At 41.2% G+C, this 14,785-nt stretch overlaps 2 protein-coding genes across 4 annotated transcripts in view; one reads left to right on the top strand and one right to left on the bottom strand.

Annotated features, from left to right (window-relative positions):
• Nucleotides 1-3,563: 3,563 nt before the first annotated feature.
• On the bottom strand, nucleotides 3,564-11,634 carry POLR3F (RNA polymerase III subunit F). Of its 3 annotated transcripts, none has more exons than XM_068675775.1 (9): nucleotides 11,612-11,634; nucleotides 10,790-10,907; nucleotides 9,348-9,415; nucleotides 8,285-8,352; nucleotides 7,405-7,517; nucleotides 6,602-6,745; nucleotides 5,748-5,855; nucleotides 4,856-5,047; nucleotides 3,564-4,232 (listed from the first exon to the last, which is right to left on the bottom strand). In XM_068675775.1, the coding sequence occupies exons 2-9, from the start codon at nucleotides 10,844-10,846 to the stop codon at nucleotides 4,155-4,157; spliced, it is 828 nt and encodes a 275-aa protein (XP_068531876.1). In that variant the 5' UTR covers nucleotides 10,847-10,907; nucleotides 11,612-11,634; the 3' UTR covers nucleotides 3,564-4,154. The 3 variants fall into 3 exon arrangements, with proteins under 3 accessions (XP_068531876.1, XP_068531874.1, XP_068531875.1); XM_068675773.1 differs by lacking the exon at nucleotides 11,612-11,634 and adding an exon at nucleotides 10,996-11,135; XM_068675774.1 differs by lacking the exon at nucleotides 11,612-11,634 and adding an exon at nucleotides 10,992-11,071.
• The window catches only part of DZANK1 (double zinc ribbon and ankyrin repeat domains 1), a 21,810-nt gene continuing 18,231 nt past the window's right edge, over nucleotides 11,207-14,785 (top strand). The window contains exons 1-4 of the mRNA XM_068675782.1: nucleotides 11,207-11,464; nucleotides 12,129-12,253; nucleotides 12,920-13,073; nucleotides 14,316-14,430. Coding sequence (XP_068531883.1) covers nucleotides 12,145-12,253; nucleotides 12,920-13,073; nucleotides 14,316-14,430 — 378 coding nt within the window. The 5' untranslated portion in view covers nucleotides 11,207-11,464; nucleotides 12,129-12,144. The remainder of the gene's footprint in view (nucleotides 11,465-12,128; nucleotides 12,254-12,919; nucleotides 13,074-14,315; nucleotides 14,431-14,785) is intronic.

Genomic DNA, 14,785 nt, shown 5'->3' with positions numbered 1-14,785 from the left:
TTCCGAAAGGGGTGACCGCAACAAACGTGGCGGCGGCGGCGTCTGGAGGCCATCTTGGCTAAGGGTAGAGGGTGAATGGAGGGAAATGGGTGCCCTTAGTAAATATGGGGGAGGCGGCGTCCGCTCCCTCACGGGCACTGCTGGGCTGGCTGTGGGGCGGAGGAGGAAGGGGCTGGCTGAGGGAATGACGAAAATTCCCCGTAGCAGCGCACTCCTAGGCGTGGTGTTAACGCTTGGGTGTTTTTTTTTTCCTGTTTTCTGGCCCCTCTGCCAGCGTTAGGTTCGCTAAAGCACTTAGCAAGTACCGCGAGCGGGCGCACGGAGCAGAATCCCAAAGCCCCGTGTTCATACACAGGCTGCCACCAAAAATCCCAGCAACAATTTTCCCATTCTGTTTACCTGGAGCAGCCAACCAGCTCAAAAATAGAGGGATGGCGGGGTATAAGCCTCCCTCTGTTCCATGTTTAACAACCCCAAGGAGAGCGCTTTGAACTCGGCTCCCTCCCATCCCCACCCACCAGACCTCCACAGCAGCACCAAGTACAATAATTAACAGCTGGACTTGATGACCTGAGGGGTCTTCTCCAAGCTAAACGATTCTAATCAACTTTCTGAGGGAGCAAGTGAACGTTTTCAGCAGAAACTGAGACCATCTGTGGCACACCTTGTGGGACACCCTGTTTCAAAGCGTGAAATGTCTGGAATCAAGAGGAGACCCTGCTGTCCCCACTCAGTGTGGTTTTCTCCCCAGTACCTGCTCTGCCTGTGGAGGCAAAACAGCAAGCCAGCATTTAAAACTTTTTTTCTTTTTCGTCTCAGGGCAGCCATACCAGGAGAGGACAGCAGATGGCACTCGAACAGCAGCAGAGGAACAACCACCACTCCACCTCCTGCAAAGGTGAGATGTGTAAGCAAATTAATTAAAAAAAAAAAAAAAAATCCAAACAGCCAATCAGCCACAATTTGCTTTAAGCTTGTCATTGTTTTAAACTTTGGACTGTGAAGGCTGGGCACGTTAAACAGTACCTGGCAGCTGTACTTTCTCTCAGTTCACAGTACAGCCTGGCACTGTAGTTAATGTTTCTCTTGGAAACAAAAGCAATCCTGCACTTCACTTCACATTAAAATGGCATTTGGGTGTGACCTCCAACTTGCCTCAGGACTGCTGCTTACCGCTGGACAAGCTGCACACCATAGGGCTCATAGGAATGGGACTGAGCTCTCCAGCACAAGAGGTTGAGCATCATCAGATGAACAACCATCGTGCATAACACCTCCAGCAGCAGCGAGAGGTACAAGCAGAGTACGCCTGCTACGTGTGCTCTCTTGTTATGAGGCTAACATAAAGAAAGGAGCAGCTTGTGCTTCCTTCCCAGGGCAAGATGTTTTGGTGGTGATGTGTTTTGGTGTTCAGTACTGCAGCTAGTATAATGTCCTCAAAACATTACATTTCATATCACATTTTAGTGGGGATAGCTTTGCCGGGTAGGAGGAAAAAAAATGAAGGAAGCCAGGGAGGAAAAAAGAATATTAATGTCACCTTTTGGTATTTATTCTCTTTTTAAACAGGCTGATAGGTCAGACGGGTTCATGAAGATCTTGAGTAACAAAGATCATTCTTCTTATTTAGACAGATCAGAGATTCCTATTTTACAGGTAGGAAAGTGAAATTGCTTTATTTTTCTCTATAGGTCTTTTTTTTCTAAATTTGAGAAGTCTTCTAACAACCGCAATGCTAAGAAGGTTCAGGGACCGCAAAGATAAGGTCACCTAAACCAGATAAACCCAGTATAAATGAGCCAGAATATAAAGGGCTTGATAGACCAATTCTTCACTTCCTAAATCTGTTCACTGACAGCAAGCTCTCTGTCCTTTTTCTTATTGTCAGTGAATATGGTCACACCACAAAGTGACACACTTGCATGATACGGATGTGTTGTTTCCCTGAAAGCTGTCTTCTAGCTGAAGCAGAACACAAATAATTTGCGTTATCTCTGCAGCAGCAGGATGCAGACCCTGTTGTGTTAAGTCATCCTTGAAAGCAGCAAGACAAAGGCAATCCCAGCCCCAAACCTCAAACTACCTTTGGCCACATAAAGGATGTCTGAAGCATCCTTTATGCTAAGTCATTTATGTTAAGACTCCTTTCAGTGAAGCATTTTTCTCAGGCTTCAGTGCGCTGAGGGGTTAAAGGCAGCAGAGAAAGAACAAACATATAGTAATTTCACCCCCACATTTCTTTTTTGCCAACACTTCTGCCTCTGTGGATAGAGAGGTGCATCCCTGTCACATCAAGCAAGAGACAACACTACGACAAAAGAGACAGCCTAACACCAAAGTCATTCCCCAGATGTGCCAGTTTGTCATCCCAGTTGTCTGCTCCGGTCTAAGACATCATGCCTGGCTGCCTCTGTGTATACACATTCCCTTTATGGGACAGCAAATGCTTTTATTTTTTTATTCCTTGCACAGTACCTACCGGCATTAGCCTTCTGCCCACAGTCCACATTATAAGCAAAGGTGCTTGACCATTGCCCTCCCAACAGAGTGTCCAGGAGGGCTTATATTCAGACGGAGTTCTGAAAACAGCTCGATGCAGCAGGTCCACTGTTGTGCTCAACCCCACTAATAATTTCCCAGCACTGTGAAGCTATCACAAAGATACTGGGTGGTTGTGTAGACATCCAGCAAGGCTAAGCCATAGGAAACAAGTTGTACTGGGACCAGGCTCTCTCCGCAATGTTCACTTGTCTACAGTGCCCTGCCCATGAGTACTTCATCCCAGCCCTCTGGTTATTCTGGATGGCAGAGAGCTGGCTGTACCATATACGCACAGTATTTTAACTCCTGAAAAAGATGACTTCTCAAGATGTTGCTTGATTGCAGATTAAGGAAGAGGTGATGTAACTAGTTAGCATAACAGTTGGTACAAAAGTCTATTTACTTCCAAAGCAGGATTTGAACCATACTTCCAAAGAGTGTCACGCCTCTGATACTGCCAGATATCCGTAGAGAGCTGTGTCTAGTTTCCTCAAAGAACACATCCGTGTTCCAGCATGCCTTGGGCCACCATCAAGGGCAATAGGCTTATTACAACACAATTTATAAGTTATTGCCAATTCATCAGTCCAGAGAAGCACAGAGGAGCCAGGGAGGCCGTGCTTACAAGAAACACAAATTGGCTCCACATCACAGGAAGAGAAGCTCATGCTTTTTGATGATGTGCCAGTATCGTGCCTCTCTCAGATCACAAACCAAGGCCAGGGGCCATATTTATGTACAAACAGCTGTCACTGGCATCTTTGGCAACCCTGAGGGCATTCAGACAGTCTATAAAAGTTTTTCCTGTACCTGTAGTATCAGGCCAGAGGAACTGTTTCTCTTCTGGAAAACACATCTTTACAGAATACTTACAATCAAAATCTCAGCTGACGTGTGTATATAATGCAGCTGCCAGAACACAGCAACACAGATTAGATGATCCTCTAGCCGTCAGATGAAGGAATAAATAAAGATACATCACCAGATAATGACAGCAGTGGAGATAACGAAGCACAAAAATATGTAAGACAAATCAAACAGCGTTTTAATGATAAATTAGCAGGTAAGAAAGATGGTGAAGAATCAGTGAGTTCTATTTAACATATTTAAGATTTTTCCCACATTAGATTTTTAGCTTCCAATTAGATGGTAGCTATCATGGGGAAAAAAAAGCGTCAGCTTTAGGACTTAAGCTCCCATCAGCAGCATTAGTTGGAATGCAAAGTTTGGGATCTCATTCTTGGCAACACTCACCAGCAAGTTTTTCTGATCAGCTGATGACTTATTTTCTCTCATTTTAAGTAAATGTCAGCAGAGTACTCAACACAGTCCTTGAAAGTGACACATCACCACCCAGTTCTATGACATTTTTCAAGTCACACACATTTTTGTACAAGAATGGATCTGTTTTCACTTCAGCCTTGATCTTCAGTCCTGGTTTGAATTTCAGTCCTCTCACAGGACACACAATTGATGTGTTGCTGCTTCATGTTTACTTGAAAAACAAGGAACTTGAAGTTGTTCACAAATTTGGGAGTCCACTTCTAAAAAAGCAAGCTGCTTTGTCACCTTGGCTATATGGAATGAATCCAGTTTACAGTTTTTCTTTCACCTTAATACTCCAGCCACTCTGTCATATAAATACAGTTTGATGGAGAAATCTCACCACCTTCATGGCAATCATCAAAAACCTGGGAAAGAAAGCCCTGTGTCAGTGGAGTAATTGTGTACATCAAGCATGACTGAACTAGAAGTAGCGTGGTCTTGTGTTTTCTGCTCCTTTCGCTGTAGAAAAACCAGTAGTCTACCGCAGGACAAAGTAAAGGAAGTCTAATACCAGTTCTGAGGAAGAATAATGTGAGCATAGCAAAGCAGAACAGACCCCACTGTAGTAAATGATGCAAACAGACATGCCTGGCAAGTTTCACCCACGTATCAGTTCAGGATCCATTCAGAAAAGACCAAAAGCTAAACAGAAGTTAGTTTGTTAAGATATGAATAGGTGGGGAAAAAAAAAAAAAAAAAAAACTCAGGATCAGATAAGAAGTTATATTTTGGAACAGGCTGGACTTGAAAGCACCCTGTTACATACAGTAAGGGAAAGAGACAGCAGGTAAGTAGGAAACATCCTGGTCTAAACTAAAGACTGCCCCTTACATTAAGATGCTAAATGATACTCATGAGCATAGCTGGCTTAGAAATCCACAAGGAGCACTCACAGGCATAACCCTGATTTACACTGGCTGACCATTTAAAAGGTTTTACCCAAAATTTGCATGCACCCACATATTCACATACGGAATTTGTTACTTACCGGGCAGAGTCCGCAGGGTGTCCTGACTAACCCAGTAGGTTGTAGGAGAGGACTGACAGCTCTGTACAACTTCATCTGTCCATCCACGCTGCCTACCGTCCCTTCCTTTGCAGCAATAATTGTCATCTCCACTTTTCCATCATATATTAGTGTATTTAAAATGGTTTCAATGTCTTCCATTGACAATTCTACCTAAGAAACAGTAAAATAAATACAATAAAGATGTGCCAGTAAGTCCTACAAGGAGAAAATGAGATGAGAAAATGTTCCATAAGAACTCCAAGTCCTTGGAGTTCTAACCTATCCCAGATGAAGACACATTTCTTACTGGGCACTTTATGGGGTTGTGCAGATACAAAAAGAAAAGCAAACAGGTGTCCTTCCTCCCAGGCACTTTTGAATTACACTAGCCTTGATTGGCTAAAAAAGATTTTCCTATGCGCCTCAAGTATCTGCATCAGCCTAGCATGGTACATTTCCAGTTTTACAGCAAAACAATTGTGGAAGAAGAAGAAGTCAGAAATACTGAAGATATGTCTGTTGATGGTGACCAGTAATGGCTTTTTTTTGTCCTTCTAAAACTGTTTGAAGTGCACAGGCAAACTTGAAAGAAATTATAAAACATACCCCAGGTGAGTTTATTAAATGAAAACTAATTCCAGTTTCCATCTGCAAGGATGTGAACACTAACCGACCTACACACTCTGCTAGATTCCCATACAGCACCACTGACACTCCTCAAAAAGCAACAGAGCAGCAAAATCCACCTCCACATCAGTAACTGCAGGGTACTGAGGCACTTATCAGCCTCTTACCAGATTTGCAGGACCTAACTCCTGTACCTAGCCATGTACTGAGAATTTTGAGAGAAGTAATACAAATCTGTTCTGACCTTACTGATGCCCAGTTCACAGATGTACTTCCACACCTCATGGGATGATGCAAATGAGCTGTTCCTCTGAATCATGGGGTTCTGTTTGCTCTCTCGAGCTGCTTCTGCCTGAGGGAAAAAAACAAAGGCGATTTCTCATCAGTACTCATTGACAACAGTTTCCTTCACAGTTCAGTTTCAGGCAGACTGAAAAATAAAAGTTAGTTTGCAAACCATTTCTGGGACATTTTTTTTTTATTTAAAGTTATGTCCTCAAGATTGATATATGTGAGATAATGCAGTGCACATCCAAATGTAAGTTTCATGTCAGTTAGTGTAAAATTGCAGGGTAATTTAGATTGATATGAAGAAATATCAGCATCTGGTGTTTTGTTGACACAATGAAAAGTTTCTGCTGTACCTATCACCTTGTTTATTTATTTAGCAGATAAATCTGCCTAGGACTTGGTTACTGGAGAACATGATTCTATGGTTAAGACTAAAGAAAATTGTCTTCCAGGCACAGCTGCCTGTCTAGAGCCTTTAGTCTCTCTGAAATGAGCAGCCCTGAAGGGAAAAAAAAAAAAATAGCTGTTTTGTTTGGTTCTGTGTCCTTTGCTGCCTATCTTGTCATTGGAGTTTGGAGGTAGGTTTCACTCCCTGTGAAGGGTGCAACAATATGCATTGTTAAAATGCAGTATCATCACACTTGCTGTGACAAACAAAAATCCAGCACAGATTTGCTGATCCAGTTAAAACAATGGGTAACACAGAAGACACAATGGAAAACTTAAGCCTTGTCCATCACTGGTTTTAGAAATAAAAGAATTACTTGCACAATACAAATGGAAAATTGGTTTAGCAGTGGCACTCACCTTACTCTGTAGAAATTTAAAACATTGTTGATTTAACACCTCCACAAATTCAGACTCGAAGTCTTGGTCACTGTACCAGGCCCCCCCAGTCACTGAGCGGTCAGGCTGCAGGTTATACAGCATGTACACCTTCTTTTTGGATGCCTGTTAGAGAGAAGTGCACGGCTCTTAACCGCTAAGAAAAGAAGATTTAACAAAGTATCTACAGAAGAAATGGTTTACTACACCTAAAATCTAGGGCACAGAACTGGCTCAAGCTCTCATTAATGTGTTTGACCCTTAGGTAACATGGACATAAAGAAAAGATTCATACATTTAGACTCCTCATCATTTTATAATATACTGTTAGAGAGTATATTCTACTAACAATGTTAGAGAGACCATCATCATTTTATAATATACTGTTAGAGAGTATATTCTACTAACAATGTTAGAGAGACCATCCTACTAACAATGCACACACAGTTCAAACATCACTGAAGATAATCTCTGAATTTAATTTTTAACCTAATTCCCCTCCACTGGCAAAGGAGGGCAGAAGAAGAGTATCTTTACAGGAACTTGATGTATTTATTACTTAATTAGATTATTAATCAGTTCATTAGTGGTATGCTCAATATTTAGCAAACATTATGGCCTCTTACATCTGGCACACCTCAAACATTCATTCTAAAGGTGGAGAGTCCGGCATCAGTGCATAGTCAGTGACTAAGCTGGTGCCAGAACAAAGCTTCTCTGCTCCCAGTCCCCTGTTCAAACATGTAGCTAACATCTGAAATGGTTAAAAAGTCACAACTACTCACTGCTACGGATTTAACTGCTTTAATTAGTTTCTTGCTTTCCAGGTTTTTCAGTATCTTGTTGATCTCCGTTAAAGGCAGATTACTTTTGTATCTGATGTCCCTGCTCCAAATGCCTGTTTAAAAACAGAGAAATGAACAGAAATTAATTACGAGAAGCAGCCACTTGTTTCTGCAAGTACTCACAAACCAAAAATCACAACACAGCATTGCTTGACTTGCTTGCCAGCCATAGGATGTATTTCTGATTCCTATGACTCCCAGAAAAAACAAAAGGAAGAGTTAAAAGAGGATGGAACAAAAATCAACTGATAAAACAAAACACATATGGCAACGCCATCAAATTGTCCTTCTGCCCTTTATTCTTCTTCTGAGAGCTCTTAAATGCAGATCCCATTTGACTGTTAACATGAATAGATCAAGTAAACGTTCTTGCATTTTTTAGATAACTAGTATTTCCTTCGACAACAACATAAAATACAGCCAGTTCTACCTGCCATCTCTAAAACAGAGTGTGCAAAGACTGCTAAGAAAGCACAGTTACTAGTAGTAGTTTCTGCTGGCAGTACAGATGTTAAACCTCATACAGATGGCAAGTTTTACTTTAAGTAGTGAGTGTTCTGCACAGATTCCTCAGTTTGAGTCCCATAAATAAGTCATAATTCATAATCTGAAAGAGGCCCCAAAAAGCCAACTAGGAGAGGTTATTTTAATAGAGAAATATGTCTTTCTTTGCTTTCGAAGGGGAATATTAGCAACAGACTCATTAAGGGCACTCTAGATTTTATATTTGTATTGTCTGGACAAGCATTTAAAAGTTTGGACAGGAATGGTTCCATGAACAGAGTTAGTACCATTTACGGTTATAATTTATTTGAACTACCTTTGTTGCCTGCATCTTCTATAATTTGGTAAACCAGCTTCTCTTGATTGTCGGAGCCTTTCATTTTACTGTAAAGTAGAACAGACAGCAGGATTTTTAAAAGGCCCAAAGTTTGAAAGTTTTAAACTGAAAATAAATACAATTTAAAAAAAAAAACCACGATGCACAAAGAAGAAAATCTGCACAATAAACCAGCCATTGGCAAATATAATATATGACACTAAACCTCTCCTGATCAATCCAAGTTTGCCAGTGAGAAGCCACAGTAAAGAGAAAAGAGCCCAATTTGAAAAGAAACGTGAATAAGCCAGAGTTACTCAACTTGTCATAACAATGGGGAATTGAAAGCCACGTACTAACACAACTGCGGAAGGTCAGTCACAGAACAGAGCATAATTTGAATAATCTGTCTCTGGAAGGAATGTCTACAAAGGGACAGTAGAGTGGTCCCACCTCTAAAACACAACTTTTCACTGGGCTTAGAAAACCTGAATGCATCAATCTGTTTCTAATGCATTGGAGAGGGTGAGATGCCAGCGTTGAGGATAATTTTGAAGGATCTTTCTTTCTAGAATTAAGTCTGGCACCTCTTACTCACATAGCCATCACAAAACATGGTTTGAAGGTACTTTTTAATAAATCAACTAAAGAGCATGAACTGCAGATCAAGTGGTCTCCTGGAACCTCTATAAATGTGAGCACTGCTCAACCAACATGAGCCATGAGGAAGACCACAGAACCACAGTTGCAGATGGTATGGTCAAACTTAAGCTGGATTTCACCTGAGCATAAACATCTGCTTGCACAGATCACTTTGACAGCTCAGGAACTCCACTAGCACATCACAGGGGGAGTTCCATGATAGCCTCTGTTCAATACAAAGCATTAAAACAGTTTCCAGGTTCATCTCAGGCGAGTTAAATACTTGTTTTAGGAAGGTACACTTAAGTTCTGTAACATTCCTGTTACAGAATCTACGTTAAATTGTTTGGTGGCTTCTCAGCAATGAGGCACAAGCGTCAGAATTGTGTTCAAATATTTATTCAACAAGTGTGAGGCTTACCTTGCATTTTGAGACTCTTTAATTCTATACAGGAGACCTGCATTGCTCCTGAGAAGATCCAGTTGCCCCTAGGAGAAACAGACACAGCATGTTTACTTTCCTTCAAACAGCTTGTTTCAGAATTTGGCAAAAATTCTTCTTAACTTATAAATGAAAAAATAAATAAATAAAGACTTCTGAATAAAATTAAAAAAAAAAAAAGGAAATTTAACATTTCTATCTGCTGGACACAGTGATACTGTTAAGGCTCTTTTTCTCTATGAGTATCCATTTATCATTAGCTATCAGAAAAAAATAAAAAAAAAAAAAGAAGAGATACAGTTCCAGCCTCTTCCCACAACATCTGTGTACTTCCTGTTCTTTCTCCTAAATTTTACTGTTGTACAAGGAGCACCAAGTTCTTGTATACATTTGCTTCCCAACAAAATACTCCATCCAGAAACAATGTTAGAGCTCTACTGAACAAGGGTTTCAAACAGTTCTAACTTCCAGTAGCAAAGGTTGTTTTCTTTTTTGTTTGGTTGTGTTGTTTTGTTTTTTGCTTAAGTATTGATCACTAGAAAACCAACAGCCAGGACTGAGAATTACTAGCATCTCATACACAAAAGACTTGTCCTGCTATGCCTAAGCCAGGCAAATTCCTATTTCCTGTGTTTGGAGAAAGAGACAAGCAATTAGACAAGTTGAAGGACATGCATATAACACCATTAGTTAACATTTGCTCTTCTGTTGCTATTTGATCCCTTCCCTACTTATTAAGGCCTAGCTCTCACCACAGCTCTTTCCCCTACCATAAGGCACTTACTAGATCTCCCCCCGCATCCCACTCCCCAGGACATCTATTTTAAACAAGTTTTAGAGGCTTAGCTGTCTTCGAAGCCTCACTCTGAAATCTGGACAACCAATTCAAAAGCTATTGAACAAAAAAGCTCACAGCCAATGTCCTGATACACATACTGATAAATAGGAAAAACAAAATGAGGTAGGTTAGGTTAGTTCCAGCACCAGGCCTTGTTATCACTGTGACTAACCCCACAGTAACTACACTTGCACTTGCCTGTTACACACAAGAGCGCTGTATCACGTTCTGTTTTACATAGTAAATACAGAAAGTAATACATGGAGGGGGAAGAGCAAAGGATTCTGCACACATCAGAAGACTAACGTGTTACTTCTCGGTGGTAGCTTCCTAACCTACACAGAGAAGTAGACATACACACTGATGTTAACTTTCTGTTACAGAACAGAACCAGTAAATTTTGAGGTATGTTTAATTGGTAATGGAGACCCTACGTGGTTACGGCCACCAAGAAGAAGCTGTGCTAACCATAAAATGACAGCAAAGGCCACTGACTCCAACCAGCCCCGTTTTGGCAGGCTGCCACCACACAGCCCATTCCGTACGAGTGGCACAGGGTGCCTGAAGTACCGGGGGGACCTACCATGGAGAGCAGCCTGTTGATGGCCATGGCTCGCTGCTGGGCTTCCATGTGGGGCATGTCATTCTGGATCACCTGGTCGGTGATGCCGTGAGGGAACTGGTGGCACAGCTCGATTATCCTGCGGGAGGGAGGGAGGAGAGCGAGGTTAAAAACCCTATCCTGCCACATCCCGAAGGCTGGGGGCGAGGAGAGCAGAGCTCACCCACCGGCTCTCGATGTCCACCGGGTCGGGCGCCTCCGGCTTCACCCGCACCTCCGCCATGGCGCCGCCGCGGCGCAAAGCGATGGCGTCGGAGCCGGGCGGGGAGCAAGGGGCGGGACGGGGCGGTTGCTAAGCCGGGATGGTGGCGTCTGTGGTAACATGGGGGGGATCGAGTGGCGAGGGCAGGGATCAAGGAGGCGGGCAGGGGTCGGTGGGGGTGAGCAGGGGCTGTCTGCATGCCGTGGGGTGGGCAAGTCTCTGCTCCGGGATCCAGTGTGAGGGGATGGAGCGGGGCTGTGTGGTGCGAGGAAGGGGCACGGGGGCCTGGTGAGGCTGATGCTGTCTCCTGTGACCTGTGCTGTCCCCCTGGTGGGCTCCCACCATGCTGACCGGGGACCCCGTGCTTCTGCCCTAGGTGTGCGCCAAGAGCTGGTGAGGCTTTGAGGAGAGCGGGTCACAGCCCCCGGTGTCAGGTAAAGGTCTGATCCGCACGCCCTGAGGTGATTTTGCCACAGGGTGCATGCTGCACAAGAGAGCTTTGGCTGAGATAACGACATCATATGTAAATTATGATAAATTAAGTTTGGCACGTGCTTTATAGGTATATTTTCAATGCATACCATAAATGAGATAAGCTTAAGGAATAGCTGTCTCTCTCTAGCCCTCTTCAGGACATCTTCTTGCATTGCCCTGACACCCATTCAGGTGGCCACAACAAAACAAGTAGCTTGTTCTTCCTGCAGAGAAAATGATACCATATCTTTAATGATTAGGGTCAGGATACTTCACTGTTCCCTCTTAGCATGTATCACTGATGTATGATGCTAAAGCTGTTTCACTTGAATACTTGGAAGTCAGTCGTGAGCAAGGAAAGCTGAAGTGAAATAAAGGCAACAGAACTCATCTCAGGCTTTGTTCAAGGAGAAAATGTCAAAAGTGTGATGATGGTTAGGATCTTATTTTTTTTCAATGTGAAAAATATATAAATATTAATGAGTGAGCAGTTTAAAGTATCCAGTGTTCTCTCTCCTAAAATAAACAAATGAAGATGAGGAATTACATTAAAAGACCACATTTCTTAATGCATTCTTCTGTAAAAAAAAATGTTGTCAGCCTTTTTGTTTTTCTGTTTTAAAGATCACTGGTGAGAAAAATGACAGCGGGCTCTGTCTCAGTTCCTCAGGTCATACCACTTCGAATCCCTCTTCCAGGGAAGGCTAAACATGAAATAGATACAAATACTCTCGTAGAAATAAAATCAGGTACGAATAATAGCTTTGACTCTATGTAAAACATTTTCTTATGTGACCATTTGAAACTTTTTTTATCATATGTTTATGAATATCCACTTCCCTGAGTAACTTATAAAATTAACTGTGTTTTGATTCACCAAATACACTTGCACTTGATTTATTAATACAAACAATGTCATTGACATGGGGGCTATTCCTCTATGTTAGCAGTCTTAATTGCTTTCAAGATCAAGCTCTTTAAGTTGTTGCATTTTGCTGTGACTGCAAAAATAGCACTTGAAAGTAGCCTGTGCTAGGCTCACCCTAAAGGACTTCCTTACAATTCCACATTTCATCGTAGGAGAAAATACATTTTTTTGTTTTTAGAACAGATGAGTTTTTGCAATGTTTCCCTACAAAACCATTGTACAGCTACTTTAAGAAGAGAAATACTGCGTACAATTGAAATTGTATTCATTTAGTAACCAATTTTTCATGGGAGAAACAATTTTGGTCATGAACCAATTTTTCATGGGAGAAACAATTTTGGTCATGAACTTTCAGTCATTTATACAACTGCTTTATTCTGTTTATGGGAAAAAAATCAAGCACAGTAGAGAGGATTTCCAGAGGTGTGGAGTTTGTTTTTATTACAGCTCTCACACAGTTTAGCTAATTACTTTCTCTGTCTTTCAGATACACCTGAGGTCTCCATTTATTACACATTAGATGGAAGTAAACCAGAACCCAGTAAGAAACTTGGCTATGGAGAGCACAACACTTTTAAGTATAAAAGTCCTATCATATTACCAGTTGGGAAAATCATGGTCAAGGCACTTGCAGTTACAAAGTAAGTATCCTGGTTTCTTTTAGTTTTATTTTGTCAGGGGATTGATATCCCAGTAGCGGCTTACAGCCATGTTGTTTAAACTACCCTGTATTTGGAAAATAAGAGACAACTCTTTCCCCAGCCAGTTTGCAACCTAAGTGATCTTTATGGGTGCACTGTCTTCACTTTCTCATAACACTTTTTATTCATTGTTTATGGAGATGGATTATCTCCAGAATCTTTATATTCTGTGACATGGATATAGGCCAATGATCCATACAGGCTGTGGGTGAGAGATTAATAAAATACACTATACTCAAAGTTCATCTGTCAACGTGATCAAAATGCCAGAGGGACTAACGTGGTATTTTCTGCCATCAGAAGTCATCCAGCAATTCAACAGATTTAACAAAGCTGGTCTTCCCAGGAATTTGCATAGTTACTCTGGAAGGAGCACAGAATGGCAGACCCCACGGCTCAAGAAAAATGTTGCATGCACAAGAGTAAAGTAAAAATGCAACATTCCAGAGAAATGGATTTTGCTACACAGACACTGATTTTCTCCTAACTTCATGCCTAGAGACAGGGAATGCATGCATTCTCTGTTGTATTTTTATCCTGTTTTTCAAAGGGGACAGAAATACCCAGTCCAGTTGGGAATCTGGACTTGCTGTTCTCCTCTATTAGCACCTGCAGGTTGCCTGTGCTTATATCTGTACTGGAATATTACAACGTTATATTCCTTGTGCAGGGACACGCAAAATCTAGGCCTGGATGTATTTTCTTGGATTAGCACTTGTTTCCAGCATGTTTTCATTAAGACATTTTCAGGCGGGAGAAATAGATGCTCTAGGATGACAGTAAATCCCAAATGAATGGTTTGGACATTCACAAGCCTTTTAACATTACTGCTGTAATTTAAGAAATGCTTGAGAAATACAGTTGCTATATCAAATTAATAGTGTGCTACCTGGTGCTTGGCTGGGAAAATTAATATGGTATTATGAATGGAAGAAAAGTCTGGCTGTCCTCTGTTTTCTGCAATTCTGGCAAACAGTAATTACCTCAGAAAGCAGACACAGCAGTATCAGGAGTTTTACAGGTAAAAGATGTTGAGGGATTAAAATACTAATACATTTTATTGATAACTTGTTGTGCTCACTTTTAACTTTAAATAAAAAAGAACCATGTTCACCAATTATTTACTTTTTGCTGCACATGGCTTCATGACATGTATATAGCTTTGTGAACATTGATTTTCAGGGACTGCAGGGAGAGTACTGTTGTAACAAAGGTGTTTCTGGTAGAGTACAAGCAACCAAACATCTTTTCTGTTGAAGACAATGACAAGAATTTCCTAAAAGTTGTCACCACACAGGCAAGTTTTAACAATTGTAACCCCTTGTCTAAATTTAAAGAGTTGTATGTATGAGATTACTTAAAGATTAAATCTTGATAACCTATACTTTTTATATACTTAATTTTCCCTGTTTGTCCATCTTTGCTGCCTCAGTCCTTTTTGTAATACTAAAAGTTCAAGGCAACATTTTTTTTTCCCACTGGTCTTTCTTGACTAATTCATTTTTAAAATGCATTTATAATTCAAGCTTTTCAAAGTCTTGCACTGAAAATAAGAACCTTAACCTTTAAAGATGTATTTATAGCTTAAAAATCCTAACAAACACCTATAGGAAAAAAGGATTAGAGCAAATATATATGCATATATTGTTTGG

Source organism: Anas acuta, chromosome 3 (genome assembly GCF_963932015.1).
Source record: "Anas acuta chromosome 3, bAnaAcu1.1, whole genome shotgun sequence".
NCBI classification, from domain to species: domain Eukaryota; kingdom Metazoa; phylum Chordata; class Aves; order Anseriformes; family Anatidae; genus Anas; species Anas acuta.
The sequence above is the reverse complement of the archived record's forward strand: the minus strand, read 5'-3'. Positions and strand labels throughout refer to the sequence as shown.